Source organism: Hemiscyllium ocellatum, chromosome 2 (genome assembly GCF_020745735.1).
Source record: "Hemiscyllium ocellatum isolate sHemOce1 chromosome 2, sHemOce1.pat.X.cur, whole genome shotgun sequence".
Lineage (NCBI taxonomy): Eukaryota > Metazoa > Chordata > Chondrichthyes > Orectolobiformes > Hemiscylliidae > Hemiscyllium > Hemiscyllium ocellatum.
The window spans coordinates 52015551-52039157 of NC_083402.1; the positions used below are offsets into that span (position 1 = coordinate 52015551).

At 43.8% G+C, this 23607-nt stretch overlaps 1 protein-coding gene across 1 annotated transcript in view; it reads left to right on the plus strand.

Moving 5' to 3' along the window:
- Positions 1-23607, plus strand: part of adgrv1 (adhesion G protein-coupled receptor V1) — a 566067-nt gene that overhangs the window by 231455 nt on the left and 311005 nt on the right. The window contains 6 exon segments of the mRNA XM_060841343.1: positions 3887-4048; positions 11214-11338; positions 12003-12122; positions 12798-12936; positions 16163-16348; positions 23185-23420. Coding sequence (XP_060697326.1) covers positions 3887-4048; positions 11214-11338; positions 12003-12122; positions 12798-12936; positions 16163-16348; positions 23185-23420 — 968 coding nt within the window.

Here is a 23607-nt window from a genome sequence, read left to right on the forward strand (position 1 = left end):
GGCGAATATTAAGAGTTTGTGAGTCCATTCTGTATTCTAACAACAGTAGGGTAGAAACTGTTGTGAAACCGGCTGGTGCATGTGTTCAGGCTTCTGCACCTTCTCCCTGATGGTAGAGGTTGTAGAGAAGCATTGCCAGGGTGGGGTGGATCTTTGAGAATGCTGGTGGCCTTTCCTTGACAGCGGGCCTGGTAGATGGATTCTATAGATGGGAGGTTGGCCTTTGTGATTGTCCGGGCAAAGTTCACCACTCCCTGTAACTGTCATCGATCTTGAAAGGTACAGTTGCCACACCAGGTAGTAATACATCCAGACAGAATGCTCTCAATGGTGCACCTATAAAAGTTGGCAAGGGTATTCACAGTCATGCCAAATTTTCTCAGCTGCCTGAGAAAGAAGAGACGTTATTGGACCTTTGTAACCAGTGTGTCCACATGAAGAGTCCAAGAAAGCTTGTTGTGGATGACCACTCCTAGGAGCTTGACACTCTCCACTTGTTCTACCTCTGTGCTGTTCATGTGCAGGGGGGGTTTGGGTAAAATCCCGCCGAAAGTCAGTAATGAGTTCCTTCGTTTTGCCGGCATTGAGAGCTAGGTTGTTCTCAGTGCACCATTTTTCCAGGTCTTCCACCTCCCGCCTGTAGCCTATTTTGTTGCCATCTGAGTTTCGACTGACTATGGTGGTGTCATCAGTGAACATGTAAATGCCATTAGTCTGGTATTTGGCAGTGCAGTCCTGAGTATGCAATGAGTACAGTAGGGGGCTGAGTATGCACGCCTTGGGGTCTCCAGTGTTGAGTGTTAGTGAGGATGACTGATTGTGGCCTGTGGGTCAGGAAACTGAGGATATAATTGCAGAGAGTGGGCTTCGTCTGAAATCACTAAGTTTAATAATCAGTCTTGAGTGGATAATAGTGTTGAAGGCTGAACTGTAGTCAATGAGTAGGATTCTTACATAGCTGTTCTTGGTGTCAAAATGTTCTCGGGAGGAGTGAAGGGCAAGTGATATGGCATCTGGCATGGATCTGTTGGTCCGATAGGCAAATTGAAGTGGGTTAAGAGCAGTGGGAAGGCTGGCATTGATTAATGCCATGATCAGCCTTTCAAAGCCACTTCATGACCACCGAAGTTAGGACCACTGGGTGGTAATCATTGAGACATGCTGCATGAGAATTCTTAGGCGCAGGGATAATGTTGGCCCTCTTGAAGCAGGCAAGGACAGTGGCCTGCTGCAGGGAGGGATTGAAGATGTCTGAGAAGACCTCTGCCAGTTGATCTGCTCATGCTCTGAGTGCACGGCCTGGTACTCTGTCTGGTCCCATCGCTTTCCTTGGATTCACATGAACGAAAACTGATCTGACCTCTGATGCTGTGACTGTTGGGATAGGTTCGTCGGGACTTGTCGGAATAGGTGTTACCTCTCTGCTGAAATTCTGCTCAAAGCGAGCATAGAAGGCATTGGGACGATCTGGGAGGGATGTATCATCATCTACTATCTTGCACTGTCTCTTTTTAGAATCTATGATGTCACTACTGAATAGATAGCCTCCCTCATGGTGATAATTGTAGGAACTACTTTGTTTGAAACTGCCTTTCACCACCATAGAATAGAATTGAATCTTTCATAAAATAAAATCTCTTCCTTTCCAGTGTTATATCAATGGAGAAAAGCTACAGAAAGTTGAATGACAAACAGTCTTGGCATAATTTGTGCATCAAACACAGAAAATTAACACAAGTGTAGCAGGTAATCAGGAAGGCAAATGGAATGTTGACCCTTATTTCAACTGGTTTGGAGTATAACAGGGAAGTCTTATTGTAACTGGATAAGATGTTGATGAGATCACATCTGGAGTTCCATGAGCAGTTTTGTTTGCTTTATTTAAGGAAAGATATTATTTTGATGGAGGTAGTTCAGAGAATGTTCATTAGGATGATCCCTGTTACAAGGGCACTGTCTTATGAACAAAGGTTAAACATTATCCACTGAAGTTTACAAGAATGAGTGGTGATCTCACTGGAACATGTAGGATTTTTAAGGGGACTGGCAGAGTAACTGCCGAAAGTATGTTTTCCCCTCATGGGAGAGTGTAAGACCAGAATGCATAGTCTCAGAATAAAAGGGTGCCAGTTTAAGACTGAGGTGAGGAAGAATTCCAACTCTGTGTCGAAAGTTTTTGGAACTCAGTGTCACAGAAAGCTGTTGAGTATAGTCATTGTGCATATTTAAGATTGAAATAGATTTTGATCAGTAGGGAATCAAAGGTTATGGGAGAAAGCCAGGAAGGTTGGGTCAGCCATGATCCTACTGAATGGTGGAACAGGCACAGAGGGCTAAACAGGTAACTCCTGTTGCTTTTTCTTACGGTCTTCTGTAAAGACAAGGGTCATTAGTAATTTAAATAATCTAAAATTTCAAGTTTGTTTCATTGAATGTTAATCTCTACCATATCACTTTCCTATGTTGCTGTTGGCAGCAAATCAGGTATCTTGCTTCTAAATGTGAAAGTACGCACACTTTTTTGAGAAGAAAACTCTGGTGCACAAACAGTAGTGATTAATGAAGTTCTAGGAGTTCAAAAGCCCAAGTTGAGAAAGAGGACATTCCTAACAGTTGCTGGTAGTTTAATAGTACAGAAAGTATGAGAAAGAAAAACATAGAGGTACAGCCTGGGAATATCGTTCAGGCATTGAAGCATATCATCAAAGGAAATAAGGCTTTAGATTTCACATAACCATATCTTGCATGCAACTGTTTGATGTCAACCGTATATTTGCAGTGTCAGCATTTCATTTCTAAACTTTGTCCTTTATATACATCTAGAAAGTATGAAACTTAACTGCTGCAATATTTATTTTTTATGAGTATCAGTATAAACCTTCTTTCTCTGACTGCATTGACCTTTCCTGTTATTTATGTTTCTTATGATCAACATCAGAAAATAGATACAATAATTGCTTGTATTTGTGCAGATCGTCTAGCTCATTCCTATTTGATATTGGAGTCTCATGAAAGTAAAAAAATTACTTCTCAAGTCATTCCAGCGATTTTGACTCCAACATTGTCCCCAAAATTTAATTCCACATTTTGGCCTCTCTGTGTTGTGGAAGAAAATATAAGTCTTATTCTTCTCCTTTGATCTATCCCATTTTATTTGAAATAACCATGATGCAGATTAATTTTCCTTCTCTACTCCATTCTATCAGTGACCCATTCCTCCTCCAATCTTGCACTTAAATTTCTCACCATTTTATCCTTGCATCTGCTCTTGGGACTTTCTCTGTTTCTTCTTGGCAGTAGCATCGCATCACTTGCCTCACTATGTTTCCTCTCAGTCTGCAGCAGATAACCATATGATTTCACCTTCTCAGTCATTTTCTCCAAAGGTCCCACAGTCGTTACAATTCCTGATTTACTAGTTCTAGATTTCGTTCTTTCTGTTGCTTCCTTTTAAGATTGAAATTCTCAAATCTGTCCTAGTCCTGGTCTTGTTTTATAATTTAGTCCTGTAGGATGAGTCTTCAGTTCATTCATATTCTCTGCAATATTTCCAGGGATTGCCTTGAATTCTTCTTATCCCTGACGACCAAAGATGGATAAGGCACTCCAGATGTTGTCTGGCAACAGCCTTGTATGATTACTCCCATCTTACACTATGGGGTTGAACATTGCTGTTTTGCAATTATTGGTCATGTTATTCACCCAATCTGCTGAAAACCTCTTATCTTCCCCCTTTGTTACTTCTGCACCATTCATGGGCTACTTGTATGGAATTTCTGAATCATAGATGAATATAAATATTTACAAATTGTGCAGTTTGATATAAGGGTGTTTCAGTGACGGAAACATTAGCTGTGTACAATGAAGCATTCCTGTGTTCTGTTAGGTTCATGTTGGGGAGCCACAGACTGCTGATGATCCTGCTGGACTGGTGTCCTTCACAGTTTGTCGTGATGGTGGTCATGGTCCAGTCCAGATTGTTTGGCAGGTGGATGACTCTGCAGTCGATGACCTCGGTCCCCTTGCTGGAACATTATCATTCAATCAGGTACTGTATAAAGGACATGCACAACAATAGATACCAACTAACAGAATCTACTATCAGGACTTGACCGAACTGTATGGAAACTGAACATTACCTTATAATAGACTTCACTTAGCCAATTTGTGCTGCACTTTATATACTCAAATTTAAATTTAACATTAATTATATTTAATTCAACCAGGCTAAGAAAGAGAATTACAATTCCTTTTATACTTTAATAACCAAAAAAAATTATGGGAAGGTGAATGAAAGAATGAGGAATGACTATGGATCATCAGACTACACTGGGATTGTGAATGCAGGACAACAACTCCTTATCCGCTTGGCTCCATGGTAAAATATGTTTAAAAAGAAGAATCTACAATTCTCTTCTTTCAGTGACTTCTATTAATTCTTTATGGGTCTACTTGTTAGACTCAAAAGAAGCTGGAAAAATGGAATTGACTGAGCCGTAACCAATTTAGCAGCTGTTAAACAGATTTGAAGCCAAGACATGTACTTAAAATGGAAAGTGTGTGTTGGTCTTCTGGAGAGCAAGACAATAGGGAGTTAATAGTAGTTTAAAAGGTAATGCCAGATAAAATGAACAAATGTTTTGCTTCTGACTTCACTATAGAAAACACAAAAAATGTTGCAGGAGCAACTGTACACTTAGAGGTGGAAGGAGAGAACTGAGTAACAAAATTGGAATCAACAGGGAATTGGTATAAAAACCAATGGAACTGTGGACTAACAGGTTTTCAGCCCCAGATGAATTTCATCCTAAGCTCTCGAAAGGTTGATGTCTTGGTGTTAATTTTGCAAACTTTTCTTGACTCTGAAATGGTTTTATGCCACTGAAAAGTCCAAAACTGAACTCCTCTGTTCAAGAAGAAAGGGAGGAAGAAAGAGGAACTTACGGGCTAGTTAAGTTCACAGAATCATAAAATCTTATGATATTATAAGGAGGCCGTTTAGCCCATTGTGTCTGCACTGGGTCTCTGAGTTGTTTAACTTAGTGCAATCTTCTCCCTTTAATCCTGTACATTTTTTCTATTTAAATAATCATCCAATACCCTTTTGAATTCCTCAACTGAACTTGCCTCTACCATATTTTCAGGCAATACATTCCATTCCCTCACTACTTCTCACCATACATTTGCTTCTTTTGCAAAACCTTTTAAAACTGTGCCTTTCAGTCTGTATTCTGTTTATGTGTTGGGGCACTTACTCCCCTCTGTCTGGATCAAGTTAGAATCAATCATTAAAACAATTACAACAGCATATTTAGAAAAATTCAACATAAATGGAATGAGGCAGCATGGTCTGGAGAAAGGAAAACCATTGTAACCAATTTATTATAGTTGTTTCAAGCTGTATTACTTAGATTACTGCACAGCAGGTTAGGCAGCATCCAAGGAATAGGAAATTCGACGTTTTGGGCATAAGCCCTTCATCAGGAATTCCTGATGAAGGGCTTATGCCCGAAACGTCGAATTTCCTATTCCTTGGATGCTGCCTAACCTGCTGTGCTTTAACCAGCAACACATTTTCAGCTGTGATCTCCAGCATCTGCAGACCTCATTTTTTACTTAGATTACTTACAGTGTGGAAACAGGCCCTTCGGCCCAACAAGTCCACACCGACCCGCCGAAGCGCAACCCACCCATATACCTACATTTACCCCTTACCTAACACTACGGACAATTTAGCATGGCCAATTCACCTGACCCGCACATCTTTGGACTGTGGGAGGAAACCGGAGCATCCGGAGGAAACCCAAGGGCATCTGGATGTACAATACTTACATTTCCAGAAAGCTCTGGTTAAAGTGTCACATCAAAGATTATTGCGGAATCTAAAAACTTATGGTGTATGTGTAACTTATTAACATGATGGCTGGCAGAAAACAGAATAGATGAATCATTGGGTCTTTGTCCGATGAGCAGGATGTGATAAGTAAAGTGCAGGGGTCTGAGCTGGGGCCTCACCATTTTACAGTTTACATTGATGACTTGGAGGATGAGAGCGAAGGCTTGATAGCTAAAATCACAGGTGGCACCAAAGTAAGTAAAAACCTATATTGTGAAGTAAACATAAGGAAGTTACAGATAGATATTGATGGATTGAGGGAATGAGCAAAAAACTGTCGGTTGACCCCACCTCAGTCCACTCCCCTCCTGTCCTTTTACAAGCTGCCTTAATCTTACATTTTCTATTTGAATCTTTTACTGTGTTCAGGCTTAATAATATCCCTCACTCATATTTAGCTCATCTATCTGATCTATTGCCTTTTGCTTAACTAAATCTAACCGATACCTTTGCCCCTGTAGAGATCCAAATATATTGTTTGATTAACAAGTTGAGTAGAAATGTTATGACATTCATGCCCTATTTTTTGTTCCTATCCTCCCTGTCCCAGTAATGAGTCAGTAATTAATACCTCTTGTTTTTATTATTGACCTCCTCGGTCTGTCTACAGAGTTTCTTGTTTATTTCCCTTCTGTAGCTGGGACATCTATTGTGCAAGTCCCACCTTCAGGATCTTCCATTTAATAATCTCTTCTATATCTCTGATCCATTACCAAATTGTTTCTGTAGCTTTTCTGCCAAAGTTTGGAAAATGAAGAAGAGAAGCTATATGAAAATGTACTGCAGTCATAGATTGCTGGATACTTGGCTCCTTGGAAAAGAAGCAAGAGAACATGGTTGTAGTACATGTCTATCTACTGACAGTATGTTTTGGACAATACTCTTTAGATGTCTGTGGGCATAAGCCATTAGTTATCTACAATAGTGAAGTACATCAGCTGTTGGCAAGCCTTTGCAAGGCTGCCATTTATAGTAAAAAATGAGGTCTGCAGATGCTGGAGATCACAGCTGAAAATGTGTTGCTGGTCAAAGCACAGCAGGCCAGGCAGCATCTCAGGAATAGAGAATTCGACGTTTCGAGCATAAGCCCTTCATCAGGAATGAGAGAGAGTAGCCAAGCAGGCTAAGATAAAAGGTAGGGAGGAGGGACTTGGGGAGGGGCGATGGAGGTGGGATAGGTGGAAGGAGGTCAAGGTGAGGGTGATAGGCCGGAGTGGGGTGGGGGGCGGAGAGGTCAGGAAGAAGATTGCAGGTTAGGAGGGCGGTGCTGAGTTGAGGGAACCGACTGAGACAAGGTGGGGGGAGGGGAAATGAGGAAACTGGAGAAATCTGAATTCATACCTGTGGTTGGAGGGTTCCCAGGCGGAAGATGAGGCGCTCCTCCTCCAGCCGTCGTGTTGTTATGTTCTGCCGGTGGAGGAGTCCAAGGACCTGCATGTCCTCGGTGGAGTGGGAGGGAGAGTTAAAGTGTTGAGCCACGGGGTGCTTGGGTTGGTTGGTCCGGGCGGCCCAGAGGTGTTCTCTGAAGCGTTCCGCAAGTAAGCGGCCTGTCTCACCAATATAGAGGAGGCCACATCGGGTGCAGCGGATGCAATAGATGATGTGTGTGGAGGTACAGGTGAACTTGTGGCGGATATGGAAGGATCCCTTGGGGCCTTGGAGGGAAGTGAGTGTGGAGGTGTGGGCGCAAGTTTTACATTTCCTGCGGTTGCAGGGGAAGGTGCCGGGGGTGGAGGTTGGGTTGGTGGGGGGTGTGGATCTGACGAGGGAGTCACGAAGGGAGTGGTCCTTGCGGAACGCTGATAGGGGAGGGGAGGGAAATATATCCTTGGTGGTGGGGTCCGTTTGGAGTTGGCGGAAATGACGGCGGATGATACGTTGTATGCGGAGGTTGGTGGGGTGGTAGGTGAGAACCAGTGGGGTTCTGTCTTGGTGGCGGTTGGAGGAGCGGGGCTCAAGGGCGGAGGAGCGGGAAGTGGAGGAGATGCGGTGGAGGGCATCGTCGATCACGTCTGGGGGGAATCTGCGGTCCTTGAAGAAGGAGGCCATCTGGGCTGTGCGGTGTTGGAACTGGTCCTCCTGGGAGCAGATGCGGCGGAGACGAAGGAATTGGGAATATGGGATGGCGTTTTTGCAGGGGGCAGGGTGGGAGTAGTCCAGGTAGCTGTGGGAGTCAGTCGGTTTATAATAGATGTCTGTGTTGAGTCGGTCGCCCGAGATAGAGATGGAAAGGTCTAGGAAGGGGAGGGAGGAGTCTGAGACAGTCCAGGTGAATTTCAGGTCGGGATGGAAGGTGTTAGTAAAGTTGATGAACTGTTCAACCTCCTCGTGGGAGCACGAGGCAGCGCCGATACAGTCATCGATGTAGCGGAGGAAAAGGTGGGGGGTGGTGCCAGTGTAGTTGCGGAAGATGGACTGTTCCACATATCCTACGAAGAGGCAGGCATAGCTGGGGCCCATGTGGGTGCCCATGGCAACTCCTTTAGTTTGGAGGAAGTGGGAGGATTGAAAAGAGAAGTTATTCAGGGTGAGGACCAGTTCAGTCAGGAGGGTGTCAGTGGAAGGGTACTGGTTGGTGCGGCGGGAAAGGAAGAAGCGGAGGGCTTTGAGTCCTTCGTGATGGGGGATGGAGGTATACAGGGACTGGATGTCCATAGTGAAAATAAGGCGTTGGGGACCGGGGAAGCGAAAATCCTGAAGGAGGTGGAGGGCGTGGGTGGTGTCCCGAACGTAGGTGGGGAGTTCTTGGACTAAAGGGGACAGGACCGTGTCGAGGTATTGGGAGATGAGTTCGGTGGGGCAGGAGCAGGCTGAGACAATGGGTCGGCCGGGGCAGGCAGGTTTGTGGATTTTGGGCAGGAGGTAGAAACGGGCGGTGCGAGGTTGTGGGACTATGAGGTTGGAGGCGGTGGATGGGAGATCCCCTGAGGTGATGAGGTCATGGATGGTCTGGGAGTTGATGGTTTGGTGGTGGGAGGTGGGGTCGTGGTCAAGGGGGCGATAAGAGGAGGCGTCCGCGAGCTGGCATTTGGCTTCAGCGGTGTACAGGTCAGTGCGCCAAACTACCACCGCGCCTCCCTTGTCTGCGGGTTTGATGGTGAGGTTGGGATTGGAGCGGAGGGAGTGGAGGGCTGCACGTTCTGAGGGTGAGAGGTTGGAGTGGGTGAGAGGGGTGGACAGGTTGAGTCGGTTAATGTCACGGCGGCAGTTGGCTATAAAGAGGTCGATGGCGGGTAGGAGGCCAGCACGGGGTGTCCAGGTGGATGGGGTGTGTTGGAGGCGGGAGAAGGGGTCGTCAGAGGGTGGGCGGGAGTCTTGGTTGTGAAAGTAGGCACGGAGGCGAAGGCGGCGGAAGAATTGTTCAATATCTCGCCGCGTGTTGAACTCATTAATCCGAGGGTGTAGGGGAATGAAGGTGAGGCCCCTGCTGAGGACTGATCTTTTATCCTCAGAGAGGGGGAGATCTGGAGGGATGGTGAAAATCCGGCATGGTTGGGAGCTAGGACCTGGCGTGGGACTGGAGCTGGGGCTGGGGGCGGGGTTAGGGGCGGGGACAGAGATCGAAGTAGGGGCGGAGTTAGATGATATTTGATCTGATTAATCTTCTTTCACTCTGAATGAAGTGTGCTGTCGAGGGCTTCCCAAATTGTGAGAAGTCTCAAGACAAGAATTTGGGATCATGACCTTCAAAGCAACAGTGGTTACCATAGAACTTGGACTGTTTTCTGATTGCTGTGATGTCTTTTTAAATCCTTGAGTTTTCTCCTATTTGTGGGCATGGCCTGATAGACTGCTTTCTGAGGCCCAGCCGCAGTTGGTGAAAAGGATCAACCTGTGGAAAGTTAGATGGTTATTTGGTTTTGAAGAAACACTGGCCTATCTTCAACTCCCCCAGTGCTCAAACACCTGTTCACTCCCCTTTCCCTTCTCAATAACTGAAGCCTTTCCATCATCCACCTCTGGTTCCTTGTCTCTGCACAACAGCACTCATCTGATCCAAATCGAGCCAGATGAAATCCAGGACCTTAAAATAGAGCCTCAATTTGGAAAGCACTTGTGTAGTCTTTGCTTGGAGTTTTACTAGGGAGGTACAGCTGAACTCTGTAGTTATAAGAACAATGTCTTTTAATTTTGTGCTTTTGAGTGCTGAAATGAGAGAGAACTGTTTCATAACTAATATTTGAAAGGCTGGCTATAAGTTTAAAAAATACAAGTAATCCGTCACCCATGGCAAGCCTCAACAACTGATTGAACAAACAGAAATTGAAGTTTGAGTTGCAGACAAGCTAAAGCCAAGGGTTATATGAATGCTACTTTCACTGACAATAAGAAGTTTGTTGGTCTCTATGGACTAGTGACCAATCATTCGTGAGTAAGACCTTTTTGCCTACAGTGACTGTGATCAGTTCTCAGATAATTGAACTGCTTAGAGCTGGGAGTACCTTACAGACTGAGAGAGAGGCGTTCATTTCTCCCCCAGCTTGGGAGTAGTTTCTATTTTCTCTGCAGTCAAAACTTTCCATGAACATGGAGAAAACTAGTTTATTTTCCCTGCAATAGCTGCTGTAAGCTGTGACTTGTCACTGATAAGCCAGAGACGTATAAGTGTACCCGTTATCCTGTGGCTTTCACCACCAATGGTAAAAAACCGAGAGAGGCAAGTGAAGAAACAGGCTGGCTATGACAAAAATCATAAAGATCATCTCAACAACAGTACCTGGGACTGGTACAACTGAGCTGTCTTTCTAGTTCTTCCCCTCAGTTCCATCATTTATTTTACCGTATTTATCTGTGTGTAAGGGAAAGTTTATAAGAGGATTAGAGTTTTAATTAGTATTACAGACATTTTTAATAGCCTGTTCAGGAACATTCTGATGTACCTCTGGAACAGGTGGGACTTAAACCCAGATCCTCTGGCCTTGAGGTAGAGACACTATCGCTGTACTACAATAACCATCATTGGTAGTTTCACATGCTGATGATTTATAACTCTTTACCTGCAGCCGGAGTCTAATTACTTATAATAAATAGTCATTTTTGTTCAATGCAGAAACCTAGTCCATGATTTCTATTAATCTAGGTGTGAAAGTCAGGTGAATCATGGAAACTTGTGTACTTTGAAAAATTTTAAACACTTTTTGCCGACCCTAGGTAGCAGTGCTCGGTTTCCAGAGTGCAACCCCAGTAACACATTTAATGTACACCATTACATATTTCACCAAATTCAAACTAGAACATAGAAAATTTTAACTCTGTGTGAATAGAACTGTTGTTTTGCTCCAAAGATTACTAATCTGTTGCACTTTTCTTGTATTAGACTGAGACCCAAAAAACACTTAATTTACGCATTTATCCAGATACTCTTCTGGAGGGAGAAGAGCGGTATGTGATTCGGCTCGTATCTGCCACTAATGATGCAGAAATATCCCCTATGTTTGGTAAGTCTGTTTCTTATGGCAATGTAATAGTTTTAATAAAAATTATAAGGCAAAATGGAAAATCAAAAGTAATGAACTGGAAATGATAGGGAATCAACTCCCTCTCTGTCTCAGTCTCACTGTCTGTCTGTCTTTCTCTCTCTCTCTCTGTGTCTTTGTTTGCCAGTCTGTATCTCTGTCTCTGTCTCTGTATCTCTCTTTCTTTCTCTCTGTCCCTCGCCCTCCCTCTATCCCCCCTCCCCACCCTCAAACCCCTGAGCCTCCTCAAGCTGCCGGATGATTTCATAGGCTGGCAACTCCTGCAGTCCCTGTTGCACCAGTCTTCTGTGTTGGTCGATGTCAGGACAACAGGCAGGCCTATGAAGACACAATGTGCACTCAAGAAAGGCAAATCCAGGCACTTTGGATAGGGAATGGATTTCAGTTCCATTGGTAAGGGGGCAAGATGGGTGACCAAATTGGGTTTAATTCTACGAGAGAGTGTGAAGGAAGGGTGCCCCTGATTGGCAAGCTGCATCACTGAATGTATATTAGGTGCTCCCTTGCAAAATGCATCCAGCAAGGTCATGTGATCTCCAATGGCTTCTTATGGGCTTTAAATTTCTAAAACAAAATTTCCTCTGTTGTTCATTTGACGAGACAGAAAAGACTATTTCTTCCACAGAAAGTGCCACCATCATCATTTTGGGTGACAGTGGATCATCTGGGATGATTGCCATAGCTGAATCAACCAAGCAGATCCTAATTGGAGAGCCAGTGGGCAGCTACAATGGGACTGGGTTCATAACGTAAGTGTCATTTATTTATAAAATCATTGTACCAAAGACCATTAAGATTAACAGGTAAATTAATTCATCCTTATTTTTATGAAGTAAAGGTTGAATGTCCTTAAGATGGCTGTTATTTATCTTTTTGACAGTCTTCAAGTGCAGTTCTTGAAGATGCTGAAAAAGCACAGCCAGTCAGGCAGCATCCAAGAAGCAGGAGAATTTACTGTCCTGCTCCTCGGACACGGCTTGACCGGCTGTGCTTTTCGGCTGTGATCTCCAGCACCTGCAGTCCTCACTTTCCTCCAGTTCCTGAAGGGGCAGTTTAGTGTTTTTTGATGATGGGTCTGTCTTACTGGAGCTATCTGATGTAATTGGGGCAGCTATTCACAAGTATATATCCCCACATCTTCAAGTTATTGAAACATATTTATATTTTATTGTGCAAAAAGAAGTGATCGCAGCATGAACACTTACTTTTTCCAAAACAATCTTCCTTTGCTAAGAGGAGGAAGACTGAAGGAAAACATAATGCTGTATACATGTCCATCTACCATTTTCGCAATACAAATACAATGATTTACTGGTTTAAAGGGGCAACATCATCTTTCTATATTCTTCATAATACTTCGATTACCAGATTCAAACAAAATGATTTGTGTCATATAATATTTAATACTTTTTATTCTCCTACAGATTAGTACGTGGTCCAGCAATTTTTGGTGAAGTTATAGTTAACTGGATTATAATTCCAGAAAATCTGAATGAATTTGTTGAAACAAGTGGAGCCCTTTTAATGCGTGACAAGCAGTCGTCGGCCACCATTTTGATTCAGGTGAGAGAATTTGAACACATTTTGGAATAATTCAGATCAAGACGTTTCAATTGTTAGTTGCTCAGGAATAAGCTGTGTGTTGTTGGTCTGTCAGTAAAACTGCCACAGTTGTCCTCAGCACTCTTTAATAAGCATGTTTGGGATGGGGCTCAGGAATGACCAGGATTGCAACTTTTGTTCATTATCACAAGAACATGAGGTAGTTTGACAAGTTTCCAGTATAGCATAATAGTTACTAGGTAAAATAATCATTGTTACCTCTTGATCAGATGGGCCAAGGGGCTGAGAAGTGGCAGATGGGGGTTTAATTTAGATAAATGTGAAGTGCTGCATTTTGGGAAAGCAAATCATAGCAGGACTTATACACTTAATGGTAAGGTCCTAGGGAGTGCTGTTGAACAGAGACTTGGAGTGCAGATTCATAGCTCCTTGAAGTGGAGTCGCAGGTAGATGGGAGAGTGAAGAAGGCTTTCCTATATTGGTCAGAGTATCGAGTAAAGGAATTGGGAGGTCATGTTGCGGCTGTACAGGACATTGGTTAGGCCACTGTTGGAATATTGCTTGCAATTCTGGTCTCATTCCTATCGGAAAGATGTTGTGAAACTTGAAAGTGTTCAGTAAAGATTTACAAGAATGTAGCCAGGGTTGGAGGAATTGAGCTATAGGGAGAGTTTGAATAGGCTGGGACTGTTTTCCCTGGAGCATCGGAGGTTGAGGGGTGACCTTATAGAGATTTATAAAATCATGAGGGGCATGGATAGGATAAATAGACAAGGTCTTTTCCCTGGGGCGGGGGAGTCCAGAACTATAGGGCATAGGTTTAGGGTGAGAGGGGAAATATATAAAAGAGACCTAAGGGGCAACGTTTTCACGCAGAGGGTGGCATGTGTATGGCCAGAGAAAGTGGTGGAGGCTGGTACAATTGGAACATTTAAAAGGCATCTGAATGGGTATATGAACAGGAAGGGTTTGGAGAGATATGGGCCGGGTGCTGGCAGGTGGGACTAGATTGGGTTGGGCTATTTGGTCGGCGTGAACGAGTTGGACCGAAGGGTCTATTTCTGTGCTGTACGTCTCTATGACTCTAAAGCTTAATATCACAAGTTATCAGCCTGTCAAGTATTGTATTAATGTAGGTTCCCTAATGTTCTTTAGGGAAGGAAACTGCCACCTTTATCCGGTCTTGTCTACATGCAACTGCAGACCCACAGCAATGTAGTTGACTCTTAAACTGCTGCCTAGGCAATTAAGGATGGGCAATAAGTACTGGCCAGCCAGCAACGCCCTCATCCTATGAATGAATAAAAAGACATATCCGGATACAGATATTTTTGTTTTATATGTATAAAATGCTGGATGCAGTCAGCGCATCATTCTCTGTTCTAAATGGTGGAATGCATCTATGCTTCAGAACTAGTTAATACTGAAGCTCAAAATAACAAGAACTATATTAGAGGAACGGACAGGTTTAACTAGACAAGTGAAAATATCAAATGCCCTGTAAAATGTTTAAGTGGAAAATTAAAACTATATATTAGCTGGAACAATATTAACATAAATATAAATCAATAGCAAACGTGATCAGAGAAATTGAAGACATTTATGAGACACAGAAGAAAATGCACATACATATATTCAAGAAGAAATTACTTATGAACCTTTAATGGCTTGATGTAATATTAGCATGAAGCAAAACTAGGTACAATGTGGGAAATCACAATAACTTAAAAGTTGGGGTGGGAGTGGGAACAGACAGGGTTGGGTTCGGGCAAGGGGGTGGAGTTGGGGTTGGGGGGTTGGGGTTACGGGGTGGGGGCGGGCAGGGGGCGGTGTTGGACGGGGTTGGAGGGCGGACAGGGGCAGGGTGGGTGCAGATGAGGTTGGTCGGGCAGGCAGTGGAGGTGGGTGGGGGTGCGGGGTCTTGCACACGGTGTGCTCCTGAACAGGGAGCAGATTTCACGAAAACTCTGAGCCCCAGAGAAAATCAATTAACTGAATAATCAGTTGTCCGAACGAAATAGTGCCCCCATCTTGTTCGGATAATCTAGGCTCCTCTGTACATAGATCCCTCAAAGTTGCCACCCAGGTTGTTTGGGTAGTTAAGAAAGCATACGGTGTGTTAGCTTTTATCGGTAGAGGGATCAAGCTTCAGAACCATGAGGTCAAGCTGCAGCTGTACAAATCTCTGGTGCAGCCGCACTTGGAGTATTGCATACAGTCCTGGTCACTGCGTTATAGGAAGGATGTGGAAGCTTTGGAAAGGGTTCAGAGGAAATTTACTAGGATGTTGCCTGGTATGGAGGGAAGGTCTTGCGAGGAAAGGTTGGGGGACTTGAGGCTGTTTTCATTAGGCAGAAGAAGATTGAGAGGTGACTTAATTGAGACATAGAGGATGATCAGAGGGTTAGATCAGGTGGACAGTGAGAGCCTTTTTTCTCGGATGGTGATAGCTAGCACAAGAGGATATAGCTTTAAATTGAGGGGCAATAGATATAGGACAGATGTCAGAGGTAGTTTCTTTACTCAGAGTAGTAAGGGTGTGGAACACACTGCCTGCAACAGTTGTAGACTTGTCAGCTTTAGGGGCATTTAAACAATCATTAGACGGACATTTGGATGAGAATGAAATACTGGAGGTTAGATAGGCTTCAGATTTGTTTCACAGGGTGATGCAACATCAAGGGCTGAAGAGCTTGTACTTCGCTGTAATGTTCTATGTTCTATGTGTTATGGCATCGAGAGCTGTCCACAATACTCCAGCTAAGTGTCTTGTGTAAATGCAGCACAACCTCCTTGCTGTTATACTCTCTGCCCATATTAATTAAAGCCCCTGAATGCTGTTAACTGCTTTCTCCATCTTTACTTCTACCTTCAATTTTTTATACACTATACTGTCAAGTCCTTCTAGCTCCTGCATTCCCTTAGTACTGTAGTTCTATTTTATATTGTCCATTCATATTCTACATTCCAAAGTGAATTCATTCCTTTTGAAATCCCCCTTAATTTGAGATGTGTTCCACTTCTGGAGTAAGATCCAGACATGAAATATTAATTCCTCTCTTCTCTCTATAGAAACCAGTGACCTATTGTGCACTTTTACCATATTTTCTTTCATTTGTCAAAGGATTTTTTTGGTACCTCCAGTTTATTGCAATTTGCATATATTTAAAATTTGTATTTGCTCAGATGTTTGGTTTGTAACTGTAAAACTACGTTTGCTGTTCAGGCAGTGGATGATGATATTCCTGAAGAGAAACAATATTATCAACTGCAGTTAACCGGTGTCAGTGGTGGTGCTATGATTAACGACACATCTAACTCTGCTAACATCACTATGGCGGCCAGCGATTTTCCATATGGTCAATTTGCATTCTTGAATGAACATCTCAAAACCTTTGAGAATGGAGAACAGGTGACAAAATTCTTAAATATATTTATAATTTATTAAAGTAAATGGCATTTGCTACCTTGAATCAGCTCAGAATAATATTTTGCAGAAGGTCATAATTTATGTATCTGACTAGTCAGTGATTTAAGACTTCTTAGCCATATTTGCAATATGGAAAGGGATAGTATGGACTAATTTATGAAGAACACAAAGGTTAAAAAGTAACTATAACCAAGAAAATTAAGGAAAGGATGCTAAGGTAGTGTTGTAAAAATATTTAATAGATTTCATTACTTTCAGGAAAGAAAAATGCTGCTTGTTTTTGGATTAGTTGGCTGATCCAATGGCATCAGTTTCATTGATTTTAATCACCCATTTTAGTAACAAGTTTCTTCTGTGATGCATTCACTCCTATTCCCACAAATTCTGTAATTCCCCAACTTTTCTCTCTAACCACAATATTACCGGATATTATTAACTGTTCCTGTTTCTTGGGTACTATGCCTTTCCCCTTCAAATGTGATTTCAACATTCCTTCCAAAAAACTTCCCCCTTTTACCCTCTGTACTTGCAAACAATCATGTCATCTCCAATTTCCCTTTCTTCTTCGAAGTCATTGAATGCTTTGTCACATTGATGAGTTTTACTGAGAAGGCCATTTTTTTTCCCCAATAGCTTAAATAGCCCCCCACCCTCTGTTCACTTGGTCAATGCCTTGAAGAGATCAATTAGGGTAATATATAGTAGTGTCCTTTCTTTTGTGGCATTTCTCTTGCAGCTGCTAGACTGAGATGATCATGTCAAACATACGTGGTCGAGTTCTGAAACCACACTGGGATTGGGACAAATCTGCAGTGTGAAAGGAGAAACATGAGTGAATATATTGATGATGAAGTTTAGCCAGAGGAGGCCACAATGGTTGCTGCATATGCTGTGATCACCCTAATCCTTGAATCTCCTCTATCCAACATTGACACACAAGTTCATGCAGATGCCTCAGAGATGCTGGGTTCTTGTACTTGATGTGTTCAGGCATCATAGCATCAATACTGAAGCTTTGCCCATAACAAGTGAGGCAACAGCTTTGCTAAACTCCTCCTTTGTGTTCAAAACAGCCCACATGGTTTCCATTCCATTGAACCCCCAAAGAGGGACAGTTGACTCAGTTTCCTTTGGGAGAAAGTGAGGACTGTAGATACTGGAGAGTCAGAGTTGAAAAGTGTGGCACTATAAAAAGCACAGCAGGTCAGGCAGGTTTCAAAGGTGTCTGGCGCTCCACTGTGACCATGTTTCCCTGGAGCGCTTCTCACAAGCTTTGTTGAGATCTGTCTGACCAAAGCGAAGTAGGCAGGGCATGCTTGTGACTTTATTATTATAGTGGATATCCTGATGGTGCAGAATGCTAGCAGCAACACACTTTGCAAGCCTGACATTTAATTGCAAAGCTGTATCACAGTCAATGCACATTATTTCTACTTCTTGAAGTACGATGGGTGTGTGACTGTGTTTAGCATATCATAGAGATCTTCATTGTGTGCCAAACCACAGCTCCCTCAGTACTTCAGTCATCAAATCAAAACAGAGGATGGCTGCTGGACAGCAAAGGTTTGGCTAATGCATAACTGGATGATCAGAGGAACGTGAATGTTATTCCTCCATTCAAGAAAGGGAATAGGGAAATCCCTGCAAATTGGAGACCAATTTGTCTTATGTCTGTAGTAAAAAGTGAGGTCTGAAGATGCTGGAGATCAGAGCTGAAAATGTGTTGCTGGTTAAAGCACAGCAGGTTAGGCAGCATCCAAGGAACAGGAAATTCGACGTTTCGGGCCAGAACCCTTCATCAGGAATGAGGAGAGGGTGCCAGGCAGGCTAAGATAAAAGGTAGGGAGGAGGGACTTGGGGGAGGGGCGATGGAGATGTGATAGGTGGAAGGAGGTCAAGGTGAGGGTGATAGGCCGGAGTGGGGTGGGGGGCGGAGAGGTCAGGAAGAGGATTGCAGGTTAGGAGGGCGGTGCTGAGTTCAAGGGAATCGACTGAGACAAGGTGGGGGGAGGGGAAATGAGGAAACTGGAGAAATCTGAGTTCATCCCTTGTGGCTGGAGGGTTCCCAGGCGGAAGATGAGGCCCTCTTCCTCCAACCGTCGTGTTGTTATGTTCTGGCGATGGAGGAGTCCAAGGACCTGCATGTCTTCGGTGGAGTGGGAGGGAGAGTTAAAGTGTTGAGCCACGGGGTGGTTGGGTTGGTTGGTTCGGGCGTCCCAGAGGTGTTCCCTGAAGCGTTCTGCAAGTAGGCGGCCTGTCTCCCCAATATAGAGGAGGCCACAGCGGGTGCAGCGGATGCAATAGATGATGTGTGTGGAGGTACAGGTGAATTTGTGGAGATATGGAAGGATCCCTTGGGGCCTTGGAGAGAAGTAAGGGAGGAGGTGTGGGCGCAAGTTTTGCATTTCCTACGGTTGCAGGGAAGGTGCCGGGAGTGGAGGTTGGGTTGGTGGGGGGTGTGGACCTGACGAGGGAGTCACGAATGGAGTGGTCTTTGCGGAACGCTGATAGGGGAGGGGAGAGAAATATATCCCTGGTGGTGGGGTCCGTTTGGAGTTGGCGGAAATGACGGCGGATAATACGCTGTAAACGGAGGTTGGTGGGGTGGTAGGTGAGAACCAGTGGGGTTCTGTCTTGGTGGCGGTTGGAGGGGCGGGGCTCAAGGGCGGAGGAGCGGGAAGTGGAGGAGATGCGGTGGAGGGCATCATCGATCACGTCTGGGGGGAGTTATACGTTCCTTGAAGAAGGAGGCCATCTGGACTGTACGGTATTGGAACTGGTCCTCCTGGGAGCAGATGCGGCGGAGACGAAGGAATTGGGAATATGGGATGGAGTTTTTACAGGGGGCAGGGTGGGAGGAGGTGTAGTCCAGGTAGCTGTGGGAGTCAGTCGGTTTATAGTAGATGTCTGTGTTGAGTCGGTTGCCCGAGATAGAAATGGAAAGGTTTAGGAAGGGGAGGGAGGAGTCTGAGACAGTCCAGGTGAATTTGAGGTCGGGATGGAAGGTGTTGGTAAAGTTGATGAACTGTTCAACCTCCTCGTGGGAGCACGAGGCAGCGCCGATACAGTCATCGATGTAGCGGAGGAAAAGGTGGGGGGTGGTGCCAGTGTAGTTGCAGAAGATGGACTGTTCCACATATCCTCTTACCCGCCCTCGATCTATTTATAGCCAACTGCCGCCGCGACATTAACCGACTTGACCTGTCCACCCCTCTAACCCACTCCAACCTCTCACCCTCAGAACGTGCAGCCCTCCACTCCCTCCGCTCCAACCCCAACCTCACCATCAAACTGGCAGACAAGGGAGGCACGGTAGTAGTTTGGCGCACCGACCTTTATACCGCTGAGGCCAAACGCCAGCTCGCGGACGCCTCCTCCTATTGCCCCCTTGACCATGACCACACCTCCCACCACCAAACCATCATCTCCCAGACCATCCATAACCTCATCACCTCAGAGGATCTCCCAACCACCGCCTCCAACCTCATAGTCCCACAACCCTCTTCTCTCCAAGGCCCCAAGGGATCCTTCCATATCCGCCACAAATTCACCTGCACCTCCACACACATCATCTATTGCATCCGCTGCATCCGATGTGGCCTCCTCTATATTGGAGAGACAGGCCGCCTACTTGCAGAACGCTTCAGGGAACACCTCTGGGACGCCCGAACCAACCAACCCAACCACCCCGTGGCTCAACACTTTAACTCTCCCTCCCGCTCCACCAAAAACATGCAGGTCCTTGGACTCCTCCATCGCCAGAACATAACAACACGACGGTTGGAGGAAGAGCGCCTCATCTTCCGCCTGGGAACCCACCAGCCACAAGGGATGAACTCAGATTTCTCCAGTTTTCTCATTTCCCCTCCCCCCACCTTGTGTCAGTCGATTCCCTTGAACTCAGCACCGCCCTCCTAACCTGCAATCCTCTTCCTGACCTCTCCGCTCCCACCCCACTCCGGCCTATCACCCTCACCTTGACCTCCTTCCACCCATCACATCTCCATCGCCCCTCTCCCAAGTTCCTCCTCCCTACCTTTTATCTTAGCCTGCCTGGCACCCTCTCCTCATTCCTGATGAAGGGCTCTGGCCCGAAACGTCGAATTTCCTGTTCCTTGGATGCTGCCTAACCTGCTGTGCTTTAACCAGCAACACATTTTCAGCTTATGTCTGTGGTAAGCAAGGTACTGGAAAGGATTCTGAGAGATAGGATTTATGACTATTAGTCAAACTATGTTTTTTCCAAAAAGTAATCAGCATGGCTTTGTGAGGGGCAGGTCATGCCTCACAAGCCTTATTGAGTTCTTTGAGGATGCAACGAGACAAATTAATGAAGGTCGAGCAGTGGATTTGGTGTATATAGATTTCACTAAGGCATTTGATAAGGTTCCCCATGGTTGGCTCATTCAGAAATTTAGAAGTTATGGGATATAAGGAAATTTGACTGTCTGGAAACAGAATTGGCTGGCCAAAAGAAGACAGCGAGTGATAGTGGATGGAAAGTATTCTGCCCGGAGGTCAATAACCAGTGGTGTCCCTCAGGGATCTGACCTTGGACCTCTGCTCTTATAGTTTTTTATAAATGACCTGGATGAAGAAGTGGAAGGGTAGGTTAGTAAGTTTGCTGATGACACAAAGGTCAGTGGTGTTGTAAATAGTGTTGAGGGCTGTTGCAGGCTGTAACAAGACATTGACAGCATGCAGAGCTGGACTGAGAAGTGGTAGGTGTTTAACCTGGATAAGTGCGAAGTGATTAATTTTGGAAAGCTGAATTTGAATGCTGAATACAGGTTAAAGACAAGATTCCTAGCAGAGTGGAGGAACAGCGGGATCTTGGGGTCCACATACAAAGATCCCTCAAAGTTACCACCCAAATTGATAGGGTTGTTAAGAAGATGTATGGTGTTTTGGCTTTCATTAATGGGGCATTAGTTTAAGAGCTGCGAGGTTTTGCTGCGGATCGATAAAACCCTGATTAGATTACAGTTGGAATATTGTGCCCAGTTCTGGTTATCTCATTTTGGGAAAGATGTAGATGCTTTAGAGAGGGTGCAGAGGAGATTTATCAGGATGTTACCTGGATTGGAAGGCTTGTATTATGAATTGAGCTCAGGCTTTTCACACTGAAGAGAAGAAGGAAGAGAGGTGACTTGATAATGGTGTACAAAGTAATGAGAGGCGTAGATAAAGTAGATAGTCAGAGACTTTTTCCAGGGCAGAAATGGCTGTCATGAGGGGTCATAATTTTAAGGTAATTTGAGGAAGATAATAGAGTCAGAGACATTAGGGACATTTAAGCGACTGCTGGTCAAGAACATGGGCGGCAGTAAATTAAGGGGTGTGTAGGTTAGTTTGATCTTAGATTAAGGTCACATCATTGTGGGCTGAAGGGCCAGTACTGTCCTGTATTGTTATGTTCTATAACCAACTCACCAAACTAGCATGCATATAATGAGAACTGTGCTGCCATACAAAACATCATTGAAAAGATCACAGCATTGTTTAAGCCAAGGTTCTACAGCTTGAACCACTCTAGATGAGCCCTGCAGCATGAATCAATGTTCTCACAAAATCATGGCCTGCAATTTTTGGCAGCAATTCAAATTTTACTGCAATCATTGTATATAATAGGCCCTTTGTCCATTAATTATGCCATAAACGAGTTGTGTAATGTACTTAAAGAATAATCTTGCAAAATGGAAACCAAGACTTTGTTGAGATGTTCACAGTACTTTGAATGTCAGTACACTGAACAACCTGATTGTACTCTCCATCTTGCAAAGGGAACCTGACCAAACAATTTAGGCATTTTGAACAAGTGTGATGTATTATACAAGAAATCTGTATTGATATGAAATTTAAGAACCAGAGTAGGTGGAAGTGGATGATATGTTTGTTGTGGAGACTTGAAGTTACAAGCTTTATCTAACCTTGTGATCTTATTCAGATAAACGTTTGCATTTGGTTAAATTTGAGATATTTATAGTTAGATGTAGTGGTTGGAACCAGGTGGCTCTTATTGACTCTGAGATCCTCAATTGGGGTTATTAACCTGGCCCACCAGGGGGCCCTGGCTGACAGAAATAAACAGAAGATTCAGAGAGTCTCCTGAGTTCAGGGACTGACTCTGAGCTGCTTGGCGACAGACAATATACTACGCGCATGTAACTAAAGGTGATGAGATATCAGCCTCTGTGTAGTTATTCTGTTAAGTTTAAAATATTTTGTTAAGTAAACAGGAAATATTAATTAACAATAATGCTTCAAGTCCAATGAAATAATGCCATCTACATTTAGATCTGTTATGTTTTTGAAGAGAAACCTGACTGGTGATTAAATATCTTATAAGCTTCATCTTATCTGATTTCTAAAAATAAATATGATTGTCAGAAATTAATGGCAACAAAATCTTTGAAAAAAGAAGTCCCCCATTATATTCCCCGATATATTTCCATTACCTATTATGTATTTGCAATATGCTATTTAGGTGCATTTAATTTAACAATATGCAGCATAACAATTGTCAGATAAACATATATTTAGCCAATAGTAAAGTGCCTGGTACTTCTGTCTTTCCCAGGTTTTTTTTTGTGTTCAGCGTTCAATAGGTGCTGCTAATGAACTATAGCTGCACAAAGGTTTCAGACTTGTATTTGTTGACGAATTAGTTAATTGGTATCTTAACTTATAATTTTTAAAGTAGTAACATGCAAGTAGAAATCTCTTTGCAAACTTTAACACCAGATTTTTATTACATTGTGAAAGAAATTAATCTTTTTACGAAATGATAACCTTTATAATTTCCCATTTTTTGCCAGACTAATGTTACAATTGTACGATATCATGGCAGTTTAGGCAGCATTCAATTGTGGTATCAGGCAGACAATGGAACTGCGCTACATGGCTTGGATTTCACCTTTAAGTCTGAGCGATTGGTTTTTGAACCAGGAGAAATTACAAAATGGATCTCATTTAATATTCTTGATGACAATATTCCTGAAGGACCTGAACACTTCTTCATAAACATTCTTAAAGTAGAGCTTCAGTCAGACAGGTAAGTAATCATGTGACAATATGGCACTACTTTAAAATTGAGAGATTGCCTTTTAATATCCGTCGAATATGTCAGGGGAATGTTGGAATTCTATTACCACTTACAAGTTTTGGGGAAATAACATTTTAAGCCATCAAACTTCAGTGAATTTATACATTAATAGCATACATCTGGCAGCTCTTGCAAT